The 18,409-nt window shown below is 49.9% G+C and overlaps 1 protein-coding gene across 2 annotated transcripts in view; it reads right to left on the bottom strand.

Annotated features, from left to right (window-relative positions):
- Positions 1-18,409, bottom strand: part of VANGL1 (VANGL planar cell polarity protein 1) — a 51,272-nt gene that overhangs the window by 12,561 nt on the left and 20,302 nt on the right. For both annotated transcript variants that reach the window (XM_059928569.1, XM_059928578.1), the window contains exon 4: positions 16,594-17,201. In XM_059928569.1, the coding sequence (XP_059784552.1) occupies positions 16,594-17,201 (608 nt within the window). The remainder of the gene's footprint in view (positions 1-16,593; positions 17,202-18,409) is intronic.

Below are 18,409 nucleotides of genomic sequence, written 5' to 3'. Positions count from 1 at the left end.
AAGGGGCCTGGATTCCAGCAGAGAAGTATTTCCCTGATCAAGATTTAAAACTTAAAAAGGCAACTCAGAGGTTATTCTCAGGCCCGTCTTCAAAGCAAACCCTCTTGTGGTTGTGGGGTTTGGCTTTTCTGTTCAGCCAGCCCACAAGGAGGGGGCCCAGGGCATCACACTACCTCAGCCGGGGCCTGCAAGGCAGAGAGGGAACGGCTGGACCGGAGCCTGGTGGCCCTGTTTCCCAACCTCTCTACCCCCAAAACCACCGTGCTGCCCGGAGAAGGGGTGTCTGTCCACACCCAGCTCTGGCAGGGGCCTTGCTCTCCAAACTGGGCAAGTCCACAATCAGCATTACGCCAGAGCCCTGGGCGGCCTGGGGAGGGCTCAGGGACTGGACACGAGCCTCCCCAGGCTCAGGAGCCTTTGCTCAGACAACCAAACAAGGGGGAGAGCTCAGGTGATGTTTTCTTCCTCCAGCCCCGTCTCAACAGAGAGGCACCAGAAAGCCCCAGGATCAGCTGTGGACCTGCCCGCCTCCACAGGATGACAAGCTAACATGGGAGCTAAAAAAAAAAAAAAAAAAAAAAAAAGTTGAGATTTGGATTAAAATCCAATCTGCCTTTCTTCACCTTTTTGAAGAGAGCAGACCATGTAATATACGATGTAAGTCATGTTGGTGAGTCAGGGTGATCACCAGCCTGAATTAAGTACTGGGCTGTGCCTCGTGTGTATCAGAGGGGAGGTGTCAGAGCCCTTAGGAGGCAGGGGCTCCTCCTGGTGCCCACGCTGCAGTCACCTTGAGTACTCACAGCCGTTTTTTCTCATTCTTCACCATGTTCTCCCTCACTACTGGCTACCGAAGTCATTCCTAGCTGCTGTCAACCTAGCTGCCTCAGGCAATGATCCTCTGTTCTTGTACATCTTCAACCTTGGTATAAATAGAGAAAATGGGCTTTGCTGCACCGGAGTGAGGAGCTCTGCTCGGGCTAAGTGATATCCGCTCCAGGACGGCAGTCCGATGTCGATTTCAACCCCAAGTCTAAGGGCTTTCTCATTTCTGTTCTGGCTCCTGATTCATGCTCTGGACTGGTTGAGTTTGTTAGATAACTTCAGGATAAAAGAAATCTACGACTACTCTATCATTTGGCATCCACTGAGGGGACACCTTGCAGGGCACCCTAGCATCAGCTAAGTTATGGCCCCTCAATGCCAGGATGCAGGAGCAGCCCTATCCTCAGCCAGGGTTGGGGTTCAGAAGCCCCCTGCCTCTGCTCCTTGGCGTCTTCCAAATGTGGCATCTCACAGGGCCAAAGCAGGGCTGATTTCTTTCAGGAAGGCTTTTCCAACCCTCCGGTCCCCACTGACCTGTCAGGGGAGTCACACGGGCGAGGCCCGCTCTCCAACAAGCCCCGGGAAAGTCCCCCACGCACAGGGACACCTGCGGTGGCTTCCCCACGGGGCACGGTACTCGTTGGCTCAACCTGCACATTTAGGAAACCCTAGTAACTGCCACAGGTATAGGATCAGTTCTGAGCATGTATAAAACCATGGAGTTTCAGAGGCAGAGGGGCCTCAGAGATGAACAAAAGCAAACCCTTCAACTAGCCCCAGTCTCCGGACCAGACTGCCTCTGGGGAAGGAGGGAGGCAAGAAAAACAGAGCTGGTGAGAAATTTGCTGCCTCTCTTATGACTACCACAGTCATAGACAAAAGACAGTAACCTGACTAAATGATCCTCACGCAGAAACCCCATATACAGGCAGGCAGAGCCTGATGTCCAGCCTGATTGTGGACATGGCCACACCAAAAACCCATGGCAAGGCACACTTTCCCAAGATACGGAACTCTGAGCTCAATAATTACTGTGTTCCAATACACCCTCCCAGGGAAATACCCCTTTTCACAGACCACATATATTTGTGGAAAACAGCGCATGGATACGCATAGCTTGTAACAGAAATTCACTTGAGACCTGCACATAAAAACACCAGTATAGGAATCCCAGATATGCCTAGAAAAGGACAACATGGATGACGGACTAGCCATGATCAGGACCAGAAGAAGTTGATGCTGTTCCCAGTGGGAAAGTAACCCCCCTCAACTCTACTTGGTCCGAACTTGAGCTCGTGGATGAGACAGGGCGGCAATGGATCAGCACAAATGTCTGAGGGAATTCAACAGCCACGGCTGAATCTGAAACTCACCCTTGACCATGTTGCCTTACGGGTCTATTTTCTTTTCAGGACAAAGAGGGTGCAATGTGAAATGCTATGTCTAATCAGCTACAAAACATCTTCCAGTGTCAGTGAACAACTGTCATACAAAACTGCCATGGCAATGGAGGAGAGGGTTCACCCTCGTGCTACATTTCTAAAACACATTTGCAGAGAAGCACCTCCGAACATAGTTCAAATTTTAGTTCATAAAACTCTGAAAGACATGTTTTTGAAAAATAAATTCTGAAAAACAAAACCAAACTAATGCCCTACGTATCTGTACCTCCGCAGCCTCCCCACTCTCTCTGACAGTGGGTTTAGGATGCAGACTGTAAATGGTGCAGGCTCAGGGCCCAGAGAGCATGACCCTTGACTCTTCTATTTATTCTTTGACCTTGAACGAGTTAACTCATTTCTCCAAAGCTCAGATTCTTCATCTGTAAGATGAGAATATAACAACACAGAAAACCCTGCTATAACACGGTAAGTGGGCTCCAAAAGACTCGACTGTATAAATGTATTACTAAAAGGTTAATGCAGTGACTTGGGCCAGCCTGGTGCAGGTAGCTGGTCAGAAAATCTAGTGACAGACTGCAAGACCCAAATATACAGGTTTGGGCTGAGGTCTGGAGTCACCCGTGGTAGTTGTCTCATAAGCTTAATGTCAATGGGGACAATTCCAAATTCAATGACTTTCTGAGACTTCAACAGTTGGCACTGAGGCCAGGAAAAATACTGGAGACTCAGGAGTCCACCCTTCACTTTCCTATTTCCCAAGGAGAAGCTGCCTGCTTGGTTTAGGTTTTTGTTAAAGATTAAATGAGATAATATATTTTAAAGTGCCTGACCCAAAGCAAATGGCTTATGAATGGTAGCACCGTGAGCTTACACATCCATGTTTGGGGAGGCCAATCTGTCCCCTGTGTGTACCTGCACTGCCCTCCCCACCAAGGGCCACCACGAGGGCACTACTACAGGAAATGAGCCAGGACCATTGCTTTCTTTAGGGACTTAGACCATAAAGTCATGCTGCTCTCTGTGTTTATGCAGTATTTGCTGCCAACTCTCAGCCTCCTGAAAAAACAAAACTTTAGCTACCGAGAGGCATCTGTGGTACAAAAAGTAGAAAAAGCACTGCCTTGGAGTCAGAAGGCCTGGATTCCAGATCTGATCCTGCTATTCTGTAAACCATATAAGTTACTTCCCCTTTCTGGGCCTGTCTCTTGGCTGGTGATAGAGAGGGAATACCAACTACTGCCTTTGGTTGTTGAGAAGAACAAATGAAATACTGCCAGTGAAAACATTTATAGATTATACAAATATAAAATAGTATCATATTACTAACGAGTCTGAGCATTTTGTAGCAAGGGATGGGGTTGGTTGTTGGCTAAACTATTCACACAGTTCCTGGACATAAAAGCATGACCCAATCTCCACTTATATATATATATATTTTTTTTTAATTTATTTATTTTATTTTTGGCTGCGTTGGGTCTTCGTTGCTGCGCACGGGCTCTTCTCTGGTTGCGGCAAGCAGGGGCTACTCTTCGTTGCGGTGTGCAGGCTTCTCACTGGGTGGCTTCTCTTGTTGCAGAGCACGGGCTCTAGGTGCACGGGCTTCAGTAGTTGTGGCACGCAGGCTCAGTATCTGTGGCTCGTGGGCTCTAGAGCGCAGGCTCAGTAGTTGTGGCGCACAGGCTTAGCTGCTCCGATGCATGTGGGATCTTCCCAGACCAGGGCTCGAACCCGAGTCCCCTGCATTGGCAGGCGGATTCTTAACCACTGCGCCACCACGGAAGTCCCTCCACTTATATAAATCAGAAAATTTTTGAAATGAAGAGAGCTTTAGCGTTCACCCAAGCAGAGACTCAAGAATTGAAGAAATCAGAGTCCATCCAGTCCCAACACGCAATCCAAGCACCAACTCTTTAAAACACCCCAGAAATCATTCAGCCTCTGCTTGAAAAGAAAATGTGCTCTCACTTTGTACTGAAATGACCTTATTTTAAGTTCTACCCATCGGTCCACCCACAGCTTCCTTCCGCACCCAAGCCCCTCCTTCTTGTGAAAGCCCATCATATACTTGAAGAAAACAACTGTGGACATAACCCTCCTCCCTTTTAACCTTCCCATTTTGCAGATAAGGGCCCTGAGGCCTAAAAAAGCATGTGCACACCACCCCGCCCCCCCCCCCCCCCATACAGAGTTGTCTATTTCCTATTCATTCACTTTCCTCGGATCTGATTGTGGCTTCTGCAATTAAACTAGCACATGCTATTAAAATCAGAAATATTAAGGCTGTAAGAGCTCACCCCGTCAGAGGCCTCACACTCTGCAGCTTTAAGTTCTCCCAGAGCAGGGAGAAAAGGTGAGATAGGGCCAGGTGGGGAAGCCTCGTTCAGGTTTTAGCCACTTCTTTTCAAATGTTAATTGCTCCCTTGAGCTCTGTCAACAAAAACAGCTTTCCCACTGTGTGAAAAATGAGCAAGCATTTCCTACATGCCAAAGCCCCCACATAAACACTAGCTAGCTGCCTTTATTCTGCCTGCCTGGGTATGTGCTGACAGGAAAGCTCTGGGGAGACAGTGTGCTGGTCATAGAGTGAAATCTGCAAAGGCCCCCCTTCAGGGTTACTGTTCATTATCCTGCCAGTCAACTAAGGATGCTAACATTCAGAAAGATTCTAATGACCAGCCTTGACCACTCCATCCAAAGGCAAGTAGGAATTATGAGCACCTGCTAAGTCCTGCTACGTCCCAAGTGCTGGGATGGATGTGAACGACACCTCAAGGGGCTCACACTCCCGTCGGTGACAACCACCCAAACAGGTAAGTACAGTTGAGTGACTTGGGGGCCAAGACAGAGCATGTGAGTGGGAGTGGGGAGTTTCAGGTGAAGATCCACAGAGGAGGCAAAGCTGAGTCTCAAAAGATGAATGATGGTCACATCACATGGACGACAGCCTATAAAGCCAATTCCAGGCAGAGGAAGCAACGCAGGCAGAAACAGGCTGGTGTTCAACAGTCCACCTAAATGGCTACAACAAGAGCAATGGGGTCACAGTGCTGAGTCCTAGGACAGCTCTGAGAAACCTGATGGGGTGGGTTGAAGAGCATCTCCCCAAAATCCGCATCTACCCAGAAACTCAGAATGTGACCTTATTGGTCTTTGCAGATGTAATTACAATTAGTTAATAAGATGAGGTCATACTGGTGTCTGTATAAGAAGAAAATAGGACACACAGAGAAGGCCGTGTGATGACGGAGCTGAGATGGGAGGGATGCAGCTACAAGCCAAGGAGCACTAAGGACTGCTGGCAGTGGCCAGAAGCGAGGAGGAGCAAGGGAGGGCTCTTCCCTGGTACAGAGGGAACACGGCCCTACCAACACCTACATTTCGGACTTCTAACCTTCAAAACTCAGAGAGAAAATTGGTTCAAGTCACTCAGTTTGTGGTCCTTTGCCAGCAGCTGTAGGAAGAGAATACACTTGCATTTAGGGAAAGCAGGATGGAGGCAGGTAGAGGGCAAGGCTGAGCTAAGGTTAGGTGGCCGAGGCGCTGCATGAATGGCAAAGGGGAGAGGGTGAGGAGAGAGGACGAGGGAGGGAAAGGTCGGTGGGGGCGTGGGGGGGGGGGTAGCAGAGAGGGTGAGCCAGCTGAGACGACCCAGAGGACAACGGCCGTAAAGGGGCCTGGGTACCACGGCTCTTTAAGGCATGCCTACCCGGTAGGTGAACTTTAGGCTGGAACCCAGGTCTTTGAGACAACTCTAAAATGCAGGCTCCAAAATGAAAGTTGACTCAGCTTCTTGGGAAAATTCCCACCCTGGGAGAGAGCTTGATGCCCTCGGTTTCACCTGACTGCTACTTCTCCCCGGGACAGTCAACAAGGGTTACATCTTCCTGAATGTGTGGGTTTCATGCTCCCTAGACTTGGAGAGAAACTGACTTTGTGACCGAGAGTCAGGAGCATTTGCAGTAACATCCGTGTGAGTCCCAGAGACGCACATATAATTAGCCCCTGAATGTTGCTGCCACGTCCTCTGCCGAGAACCGGACACACGAGTGTTCACACCTCCTGGCCCTCCTGTCCCTCAATTAAAATGTTTGTCTTACAGCTGCATTGGGGGCAGTAGCTTACACAAGTCCCACACAGACAACAGGCAGTGATCACCTGGGAACCTGAGAACAGGGAGCGGCAAAAACTGGAATCGGTTCCTGTCTACTGACAGGTCTGAGTTAGGATGCAGGAAGATCTGGGAGAAAGGCAGGACATTCTGGGAACTTCTCATGACAGAGTGGAGGGGACACACGTGGCTGCCTGAGATCTTGAGATACGAGGCCCATCCTGAGAAGGGACAGTGGCCAGCGTCCCTGTCCTGCTGGGGAGGCCCATGGAGGCCCTTCTCCAGGCCACATGGATCCTCCAGGGACCCAGGCGGGCCGGCTCCTCAGCTTCAGCGACCAAGTTCTCTGAATCGAGATTCGAAAACTGGCAGGTGTCCCTGGACGAGGCTTTGAACACCAGCTTCAGACAAGCGCTGCAGGGGATCCCCACTGAAAGTTAGCAAACTGAGACCAGAAGCCGCATAGTCCTATGGGGGAAGGAGGTGAAATGTGCTGTCTAGCGGGGCACACAGGGCACTTCTCCAAGCCCTTCACTGTCCCGCTTTAAGTTCCTGCTAAGAAAGTGTAACCTGGGAAACACCCTCTCTAATAAAACAAGCAAAGTCTGGGAGGAGACAGTCTGTGAGCACAGAAGTGGCCAACAGCTACATGCAATGCCCTGGTCCTCCTGGTCGCAGCAACTAAACAACGAGACGTGTGTCATTCCTCTAGGCTGCAACACGGAGAGACCACCGGGCGGTTCTGAGTGTGCTGACAGCACTGATGAGAAAGCCCCCACCTAGGGGATGATCCAGTCAGAGCTGGCTGTCCCGTAACAGAAAGATGCTGGCAGACCCCTTGCACTGGGGGGACCTACGAGTTGTGCTTCCCCTCAAGTGGCAGGTTTGGCTATGGCCACATCTGCCCAGAGAGCTCGCAGCCCACTTCCAGGCCAGGGCACAGGCCCCTTCCACAGGATCCAACCTGGGCTGCACCTGCCAGGCCTGCCATGGGAAATCAGCCTTCCAAGCTTTAAATCACTGAGCTAAATCACACCAGATAAACATCAAAGACGACCACCTGTTCTGGGTGCCTTGAAAAGCAGATTTAGATCGGGACCAAGACCAGCTCCAGACCCACCCAAGATGCTTGGCTGGCCTGCTCTTATCCAGCCTCACATCCTCCTGACACGGGTACCTCTGGCCCTGGGAAGAACCGCAGGCACCCAAATGGAAAGGTCTGGAGGCCAAGGGCAACCAGTCTAGCCAATGGATCTCTGCTCACAGAGACCAAGCGAGGCCAATACGGAGCAGGACAGGGAAAGGTGACCCTGTTCACTTGCCCTCTTGAGTGTTAGCGTACCACACACACTGAACCAAATCACACCCATCAATCCGTGGCGGAGCGTGCAGAAAGCCAGGCAGGCCGAGGGGCGAGTCCTTGGGAAAACGGACCACACACCACTCCAGTGCGGATCCACCACCCGCCGCCAGGGGGTGGGGGTGGGGATGGGACCATGGAAACCAGGTTCACGCCCAGGGCTCCGTCCCCTTACTCTCCGCCTCAGAGCGAGGATCTGTGGGCAGACGCCGTGCGAGGGCAGCCTTCCCAGCTGTAACTGCTGCCAGTAGGCAGCTGAGCAAACACAGGCCCGCAGTGTCCGGCACCTTCCACTCTCATTAAAGCCACTTTTAACAGGCACCACGGGGCCAAACCACAAACGGCAGCTCTGAGCCCGCCTTCGAAATTCTCCCACAGCAGAGCAGAGCGTGAGCAAAAATCTGCACACGCTACTCTTTAGCTCTTACTCGTTTTCATCCTTTGTTTCCCTAGGGAGTGGGGGTGGGGACTGCTAATATCTTTACTGAAAAGCAGCTACGCAAGAAGGCACATTTCCAAAACTGAGACTGCATGGGAAACCATGATCATAAAAAACATGAACCAAGACCTTTGGCGGTCATTTTAACACACGCCCTCACTTCACAGGCGATGGAGCCAGGTCCGCGACAGTTGGTGCTGGTGCTGAACGTGGGAGGGAGGGGCCCACAGCCCAGCGTGACGGCCAAGCCTCATCAGTGGGGTAATCACCAGCTTTGATATCATTTGACCCAGAATCACAGACGCAAGATTTCCAGTGGAGCTGGATATATCCCGGCGTTACTGGAGTAACCTTAACCTCCCCAGGAGACTCTCCTTTTCTCACTTCTAACTAGAAAACCAAAGTGCCATCGAGAGAAACAAGGCCCCCACTCAAGCTGGGAAGATGCAGGCGTGAGCTGGAAGAGAGGACAATAGGAGCTCTGTTTCATGGGGTTAAGCTCTGCTCATTGATCCGTGGTTCCCTGGGGCTTTAGGGTCAAAGGTCACCAGGGTGCCTGACGTTCCTGTCTTAGCTCGGGCTGCCATAACAAAATACCAGAGACCAAGTGGTTTAAACAACAGAAGCGTCTTTTCCTACAGTTCTGGAGCCTAGAAGTCCAAGCTCAAGGTCTGGCCAATTCAGTTTCTGCTGAGGACTCTCTCCCCTGGCTTGCAGATGGCTGCTTTCTCACCGTGCCCTCACATGGTATTTCCCCAGTCTGCGTGCACCAGGGGAGAGAGCGTGCAGGCAAGCTCTCTGGTGTCTCTCCTTCTAAGGCCACTAATTTTAGAAGATCTATGAACTCCCTTAACCTTAATTACTTCTTTAGAGGTCCTATATCCAAACATAGCCACACTGGGGGTTTAGAGCTTCAACCAATGAATTTGGGGGTAACATTCCACCTCTGGTTCCCCCAAAATTCATGTCCTTCCTGCAAAACACATTCATTCCATCTCCACAGCCCCCAGTCTCTTAACTCATTCCAGCATCAACTCTCAGCCTAAAGTCCAAAGTCTCATCTGAATATCATCTAAATCAGATATGGGTGAGACTTGAGGCAAAATTCCTCTCCAGCTTCACAGTGAACCTGTGAAACCACACAAGTTAGGTGCTTACAAAATTTCATGGTGGATCAGGCACAGGATACATTCCCATTCCAAAAGGGGGAGACTGGAAAGAAGGAGGGAGTAATGGGTCCGAAGCAAGTCCAAAACCTAGCAAGGCAAATTCCATCAGATTTTTTTTTCGGCTGCGTTGGGTCTTCACTGCTGCGTGAGGGCTTTTCTCTAGTTGCAGCGAGCGGGGGCTACTCTTCAGTGTGGCGCACGGGCTTCTCATTGCGGTGGGTTCTCTTGTTGCGGAGCACGGGCTCTAGGTATTCGGGCTTCAGTAGTTGTGGTGCACAGGCTCAGTAGTTGTGGTACACGGGCTTAGTCACTCCACGGCATGTGGGATCCTCCCGGGCCAGGGATCAAACCCGTGTCCCCTGCGTCGGCAAGTGGATTCTTAACCACTGCGCCACCAGGGAAGTCCCTACATAGATCTTAACGCTTGAGAATAATCCTCTTTGATTCAACACTTTGCCCTTGGGGCTCACTGGGGTGGCAACATCACCCTCCTAAGGCTCTGTGGGGTGGCCCTGCCGATGGAGCTGTCTGCACTGGGCGCCTGGCCCACTGAAATCCAGGCAGGGGACCATCCTCTGAAACCAATGGGGAAGCAGCCTTGCCCTTGGCCCTGTGGTAGGAGTGATGAATCCGAATCACCTTTGGAGTCATTCTTCTCTTTTCTTGAAGGATAATGCATGTTCATAGCATTCCCTCATTCCATCCCACTTTCTGTTTCCTTTAGTCCCAGCTGACAGTGCTTCTACTGGTATAATCCCATCTTTATTCCTGGCTTCTGCTGAGATGGCTGAGTCCATCCCTGATTCACAGCCATATACTAATCTGCTTATCAAATGGCTGTCAGCCACCCCCTTGGTCTTCTCTTTAGTATATGCGTCATCATTTTTTTTGCAACATGGATAGGCTGAGAATTTTCCAAATCTTCAAGTTCTGGTTACCGTTTGCTTAACAATTCCTCCTTCAGTTCATCTCTTTCCTCCCATTTTACTATAAGCAATAAGGAGGATCCAAGCTGTACCTTCAATGCTTTGCTTAGAAATCTCCTCTGCTAAATATCCAATCTCATTGCTTCTAAGTTCTACCTCCCACGAAAACACTAAAACATGAACATGATCCCGCCAAGTTCTTTGCCATTTTATTACAAAGATCACCTTTTCTCCATCATCCAATAACATGTTCCTTGTTTCCTCATTTCTAGCTATGAATCTTTCAAGGAACACATTCAGTCTGTATTAGTTCCTTTTCAACACAATGCTACAATCATACATGATCATAAATTTCCACTGTTTGAAAAGCAATCCAAGAATCATTTCTTCTAAAGCATGGGTGGTTCTGTGATCAGTAACCAGAACTTTGATTAAATGGTCCACGGTCAGTGCCAATTCGTAAGATACTTTTAGTCTCAATGAATGAAGCATTGAGTTAAAAAACCTGCTGGGTGAATTAGGTACAATGGAGCTTCGGCAATATGAATATCTTACAGAATGGGTCACTGTGAATAGACAAGTTTCCCAGAGGACTGAGACGAGAGTTAAATCTGCTTTTGTGGTTTCTGTCCTTGCTGATGACTACCAGCGATCACCCTCCATTGATGTTCATGTACCTCCTTATAGCAGCTCTTTCCCTGACTTGAAATAGGTTACTTCTGGATTCTTGGAGATCTCAAAGTCAATAATTAAATTTTTGAGAACTATAAGAATACGCAGGCTCTGAGAATGAGGGTCTGAGGTTGTTGTGGGAGCCTGCCACACAGTGAACCCCAATGAACCAACGCTTCCAATATCCCCCACCTGGTGCAGTCTTTGCCCCTTAAATCTGGGCTGGGGCTCTGACTTGCTCTAAGAAGAGGATGCAGTACAAGTAGTACTGGGCGAGTTCCAGGCCTAAGCCTTAAAAGAGAGCTTAGAGAGCTCTGCTTGTGTGTTCTTAGGAGCCCTGAGAAGTTGTCTAGCTACACTAATGAAGACACTACTCCCCCAGAGGGAAGGCCCTCTGGGGAAGGAGAGAACCACAGAATACCCTGGACGAGAAAGCAGCAAAATCCCAGTGGATTCACCACATGACTGCAATTACACAGGGACCACTGGCCAGAGCAGCCAAAGAACCTCCCAGCTGAGCCCAGCCCACAGAACTATGAGAGAAGATAATAATGTTGCCCTAACTACTAAGTTTTGGGGTGGTTTTAACAGCCATAGATAAAAGAGGTCTTCTTTGGCAGGGGTCCCCAACCCCCAGGCCACGGACCGGTAGCGGTCCTCGGCCTGTTAGGAACCGGGCCACACAGCAGGAGGTGAGCAGCGGACCAGCGAGCAAAGCTTCATCTGTCGCTCCCCATCACTCCTATTACCGCCTGACCCGCCCCCCCCCCCCCCACCCCCCGCTCATATCCGTGGAAAAATTGTCTTCCATGAAACCGGTCGCTGGTGCCAAAAAGGTTGGGGACTGCTATTCTTCAGGACATGTGACAAACAGAAAGTTAAAAATGTTTGACCAGGGGACTTCCCTGGTGGCACAGTGGTTAAGAATCCGCCTGCCAATGCAGGGGACACAGGTTCGAGCCCTGGTCCAGGAAGATCCCAAATGCCACAGAGCAACTCAGCCCGTGCGCCACAACTACTGAGCCTGCGCTCTAGAGCCCGCGAGCCACAACTACTGAGCCCACGCACCAAAACTACTGAAGCCTGTGTGCCTAGAGCCCGTGCTCCACAAGAGAAGCCACCGTAATGGGAAGCCCCTGCACCACAACAAAGAGTAGCTCCCGCTCACCGCAACTAGAGAAAGCCCACGCGCAGCAATGAAGACCCAACGCAGTCAAAAATAAATTAAAAAAAAAAAAAGAAAAAAAAAGTTTGACCAAACAAAGGCTCAAACCTACTTACTACTGTGGTTATAAGGCAGAGGCTTTGTTTGCTGAGCGACTGAATAAAAGAACCAATGGAGCTAAGGAATGACCGTAGAGTGGGAGCCAGCCATCTCTGACAATCCTCTTCACACCCTCCTTTCCAGCCCTGAAGCTATGATTTAAATGAGATAGAATAAGGTGTACAAAAATATCTAGCACCCAGCCTGGTTCATGGTAAGCACTCAAAAAATGCTTACAAGTCCATTCATGCGTTCTTAAGCAGTGATGTGAACATGAACACATCTGTTCAGGGGCACCACGGTGAAACGGTTAAGATCATTCTGGAACCAGCCTGGGCTCAGATCCTGGCTCCCACAATTACAAACTGTGTGGCCATAGACAACCTACATAACTCCTCCAAGCCTCAGTTTCCTCACCTGAAAATGAGGGTAACAGTGCCTACCTCACAGGATTGCTGTGACGATTCAATGAGTTACATGTTAAGAGCTTAGAAGGTACCTGGCACATGTTAAGGTCTATGTCAGTGTTAACTGGTAAGGTTTCCATTGTTGTTGCTTTGTTCTGCATCTTGGATTCAGTCAGTCAATTACACTGGCTGCTATGCTCCAATATTTACAGGATTTACCTTTAAAGATTTCAAAACTGAGAAATCATTAATGAGGATCATTAAAAGTCATTTTAAGTCTCTTTTTTCTTCTGGGTTTCTCCCCAGATACAGTCAGATCAAAACCTAGTGTTTGTGCTCTTGCTCTAAGCAGAAATCGCACCAGCTCCTAGGGCACAGTGATAATCGTCCCTGCTCTGAGGCCATGAGGGCCAGGACCACAGGGCATCATCCCCAGGGCCTGACACACAGTAGATGCTCAATAAATATTTATTACAGTCTGCAGAAGCATTTTTCTTTATTGCTGATTAATTAAAATATACACATTTAAAAAAAAAAAAAAACAACCTAGTGTTTGGTGAAATCCTGGAAAAGTCAGCAACTCATTGCGAGAACTTGGCCAAGAAAAGTGACACGTGAGGTATGTGTGGAGAATTACGAACCCAATGTGCCAAGACCCCAGGATGCTGCAGAGAACACGGGGACAGAGTGTGAGGCACAGGAAGGCGCTGGTTCCTTGCGGTCTCAAGCAGGTCCCTGAACCTATGGCTCGGGGCCCTCGATTGTAAAGGGGTGACACCACTACAGCACCTGCCCCCACCCCTGACAGCAGCGAGGAGGGGAAAGGGAGACATCCCGAAGAGCCCTGGTAATCCCTACGGCACTGGGCAAAGGTTAGGATGTATCTTAATCTACTTTGGGGTCTCACTTTGTACAACTGGAACCTGTTACATTTCTGAAAGTTTTCAAATAAGCCCAGACCCCCGTTCCTGCCAACAAGCAAGGCCCCTGCAAGTACCTTTTATGAGAGCTAAGGAGAAGCATATTTTAAGACACTAAAGAATAGACATTTTTCTGACTATTCTCAAAAATAGCTCAGTTGACCTTATAAAATCACCTTTGAAAACCAAACAACAAAAGAACTCGCCATCGCTCTGCATCCCAGCCCAGTAGGTCGCTGCTCCGGGGAGGGCCTTACATAACGGGAGAGTAGACTGGCCTGATTCCGGGCAGGTCTGGAGATGACCTGCTATTCTGATCCCCGGCACTTGCTTTGTGTCTATTCCGATTCCCCCTTCCCTCCTGTTTCGACACTTTACAAAAGGGCTTAGAAGTTCTATTTCTGGCCCAGTGACTCTTCCAGCCACCGATGGGTTTAGACCAGATTTAGCCCAAGGCTCGGCGGGTGACAGGCCCACGGGGGCCAGCAGGGAGAGACGGATGCCGAGCCCGCCCCAGATCTCGCAGCCTGGCTGTCGCATGGGTGGCCGGCCCCGCCCGAGGGTTCTGGGAGTAAAGACACCTCTCCTTCCCTGGCCATCCTTCCACCCCAGAGCCAGGGTCTCCATGTGAGGGGCAAGAGGGGCCTTATGAAGGCAGGAGAGGAGGAAAACAAATGGCCCTGCAGAGGGGCCGGAAGGAAGATACGGGGCCACCCCCGGGCCGCCTTCCGTCTCCCTGGGGAGCTGGGGTGAGTGGCTTCAGGGATAGCAGGTAAGGACTAGGCAGCTGTTTGGTCATGGTGAGGACAACCCCGAGGGGTCCGCGGCAAGCCCTGGGCCGCACGGCACCGTGGGCCCTGCGTCTCCTGCCCAGGTCTACCCCTGGCTGGCGCAGTCATGTGGTGAGGAACCGGGACCACCCACAATTTTCTGCACATACCGTGGCACACTGCCCTGGGGCTGTTTTGTGTGTCCCCTCCCCGCCTCCACCCTGATCCAGCACGCAGAGCAAGCAGTCTTAGAGGGAGGAGGGACATGGGAGCCCACGGAGGGAGTCGGCCCCACTGCCTGGACTACCTAAAGTGGGAAGACTCCCTTCCCCTTTCCACCTCCGCAGGTGGGATTCACACAACTAGGGCTGAGCCAATACACAAAACCACGGCAGGCCTCACAACGGGCCAGGGTATTAGCTACTTACATTTACAGAGTCCCAAATGTCACTCATCTCTCTGTGACCAGAGCTGGATTTCTCTTCACCCTCCTGACCTTTAGCAAAACCTGTCCAGTCCTGTGATCGATGTGTGGCCGGGCTTTATCTCTGTCACTGCCTGAAGTCCCCACCCCCATCCTCCTGTGTTCCCGTCGCCCATTCCAAGGCCTGTGTCTGCAACTGTGCACTGCACAGTGTGGCACTGGTCCCCCTCCAAGGAATTCCGGGATAGAGCTTTGGAGGCAGACACCCTGTGTCTCTGGAGCCCCCCAGGTCCGGGCTCTGTAGGCAGCAGACGTTTAATACAAGTCTGCTGGTCATTCTCCGATGTAAAATATGGGGAAAGAAAGCTGCCTGAGATGAATAAGCAGCAGAGACTTACTTGCCTTCAGAGCCCCTCTGGCATCTGCAAAGGACTCAATACACCTGATTTCGCTGCGTAGAGCCTGGGAATCAGACACCGATTCCCTCCAAGGATTGGTCAAAGTGGCACAGGCCTGAAACCACCCCGTCCTCAGGCGGTACATCTGAGCCAGAGGAATGAAAGAAGATTCGTGCCAACACCGAGATGGTTTGGCAGGATCACGGACTCCAAACCGGGGTTGGGCCACCTCCCCGGGGCCCCAGCCAAAAATATGACAAAGCCCATTGTTCTGATCTCCACTAAGGTGCCCTTGCCATCTTGGCTGCTTTGCAGTATCACAGCAGTAATAGCTACAACCAACAAAGTGCTTACCATACGCCAAGCAGGTTACACACGTCGACACACATGTTGATGCAGAGGAGGGAGGAGAGCCCTAGGAGAGGACAATGTCACACATCCCAGGTCATTCTCTCATCCGGTAACCATCTGAGTGCCAACCATGTGCTATGCTCTAGGCCAGGCACTGAGGATGCAAAGAAGAATAAGACACAGCACCTGTCCTCAGGGAGCCCACAGTTTGTGGAAGAAAACATAGAAAAATAGGCCAATGACGCCACGTGAGAGATGCCATAATGGGGGCATTAACTTAGGTCTGGCTTCATGGCATCTAGTGGATCCTAAACAAAGCTAGTCATGTTCTTTTGTATAAATTACTTAAATTCCCTAAACCCCCATCTCCTCATCTGTAATATAGGGATTAATAGTACCCACACCAAGGAGTTCTGTGAAGACAATCTATACAAAGTGCTTACCTCGGGGTAAATAAAAACAAAATAAAATAAATAATGATGATCACTCTTGTAGTTAACGACAAAATAATTAGATTTTATGCACAGATTTAAAATATGACATCTTAATGTATTTCTAACTTCTTCTCACGCGCATACATTTTTAAAACACTCAACTCTTCCAAATTTGTACTTGATTCTTTACTGGAGGATCACTAAGGTGACCATATAATTTATTGCCCAAACCAGGACACTTGTGAGAGTGAGGAGAAAAGGAATGATTAATAATTCCACTGGGACAATGGGGTAAACCAGATGTACCATTATGAACAAAATGGAACCGCTGATTACTCTATCGTTCACAGGCCAATTTCCGGAGCAAGGTCAGCAGCCATCACTAAGGCTTCCTTTCTCCATCATTTTTAAGAGCTGCCAACAACTTTGGAAATAGGCCCAACAAAACTCCAAGCTGGAAGAGAGCCAGTACCTGTGCCACACCATCTAGAAATCAGGAAAGTCAATGCACATGAACAACCCCACCTCCACCCTGCCATACACACAGACACACACACGCAGACACACACACACACACACACACACCTCCTCCCAAAACCTGAAAAAAAGAGTCAGAGCCCGGTCCTGGCTCTTGGCACCTGCCGTCACCCCTCACTTGTTGAAGACTAGCCGTCTTCTAGCAAGACATCAGTGGTCCTTCCGCCCCTAGACGATCCCCCTCACCTGAGGTGTCCAAAGCTGTAGAAGCGGGACTCGCCATCAGTGGAGCGGACCACCTGCAGCGTGAACATGGGCTGCAGCTGTCTGAGCTCCAGCAGGACAACGGCCAGGTAGTGGATGAAGAGGAGGGCGTCCACGAGGGAGACGGCGTATTGCACGATGCCCTGGTAATTTCGGTCCCGAGAGTCCAAAATGCGGACCCCGTAAAAAAGCCAATAGGAAACCACGAAGAGAAAGATGAGGACCAACAAGAGGGCACGGAACACGAAGATCCGCGGCACGTCAGCTCTCTGCTTACGGAAGAACAGCGCCCAGGTCCCAATGAGCAGGATGAGGAGCTTGAATGCCATGGAGATGAAGAGTCCCTCGCAGATGGTGCCGCAAGGCTCCAGCTCCTCCCGCCACAGGATGGGGGGCAGCAGGATGAAGGCGATGGGGGTGAGGAAGACCAGGAGTCCGAGCACCGTGGCGACGGTGAGGCCCAGGTAGCGCCTGCAGTCCAGCCCCACGCTGTCCTCCATGTCCTTGCTGATGCGGGCGATGTCCTCCTGCGAGATGCTGTGCTCCGACGTGCCCGTGATGGCCGTGGTGGTCTCCCCCCAGTTGTCATCCTGACAGGGAGAGGACAGTGAGGGTGAAGAGCCACATGGCAGGTCACGTGTAAAAGCCACAAAGCCCGCGGAGGCACGGGGGACAGGGAGGGCCCACCTCCTTCAACCAACCCACATGCGTGGGCTTCCTGGGAAATGGAGGCTTAGCTCTTTAAATAGAGGAAATTTTTTAACTTTAACAATTTTCATTGAAATTTTTCAAAATGTACTATATATTTACCTTTTCAAACAGAGAAAACATAATTTGACCTGTTTGTGTGTTTGGGTGATTCGTGACTACAACAGTGATTATCGTCCACTGTGTTGGCATCCCTGAGAGGCTCGGGGACAGACGATCCTGCTGTTAGACTAACGTGTGCGAGCTCACCTACCGCCTAAGGAGAGAACCCTCTGCACTTCCTTCCTGATTCATGGCTGGGCGATAAAGGCTTACTTTAAAGCCCAAGCCCTGAGTGGGGAGTATTACTATGCCCTCCAGGAGCTCTGAGGGGGGAAGATCGTGCACAGGAGGGAAACTTACATGGCTACATACAAATGAAAAGCCACCTGTAGTTGGTACACACATCTTTTAAAACTCCATGATGTTTTCAATAAGTATCAAGCACTCTGACAACATTTCTCATTGAACAAGCTAAGCAGATGCAAGTATCTCTGGCCAGGACAGCTCAAAAATTCCTCCCTAAACACATGTTCTCAGGGCAAACTAAACATCCAGAGCATAAAAATACTGAGATTACTAAAATGTGTGCCTTTTACTTTCTTGCTTTCACTGTCTCGCTTTCTCTTGCTTTTTAAAGTCTGAGGTAGTTTGGAGTGATTGTCTCTTCATTTAACATGATCCAGTTGCCAGGGTTTTAAACAATTTCGCTACTTCTCTAGCAACTACGACGTCGTTCCAAAGCAACAACAGAGCAAGAAGACAATGAAAAGCCACATTGGGTCCAAAGAGGTTTTTGCCTCAGAAATTTGTGTATATGATTTAACTTGGAAAAAACAGTCAGCCATGGTGGTAAGTTGGGTGCAATTAATGCGTAAGATACCAATTTAGAAAAATCTAAGTTAACAGCTGAATCAGCAAGATAGAGATCTCACAGCCAAACAATAACCTCAAATCTAGTAACAATCAAAAAAATTATGATTCATGAAATGTGTAAGTTATGGCAAGAAATAGTGGTGGCGGCAGGGAAGGTCTGGATCTGCGAACAATA

This window comes from Balaenoptera ricei, chromosome 1 (genome assembly GCF_028023285.1).
Source record: "Balaenoptera ricei isolate mBalRic1 chromosome 1, mBalRic1.hap2, whole genome shotgun sequence".
In the NCBI taxonomy this organism is placed as follows: Eukaryota; Metazoa; Chordata; class Mammalia; order Artiodactyla; family Balaenopteridae; genus Balaenoptera; species Balaenoptera ricei.
This window is presented reverse-complemented; position numbering and strand designations above follow the sequence as displayed.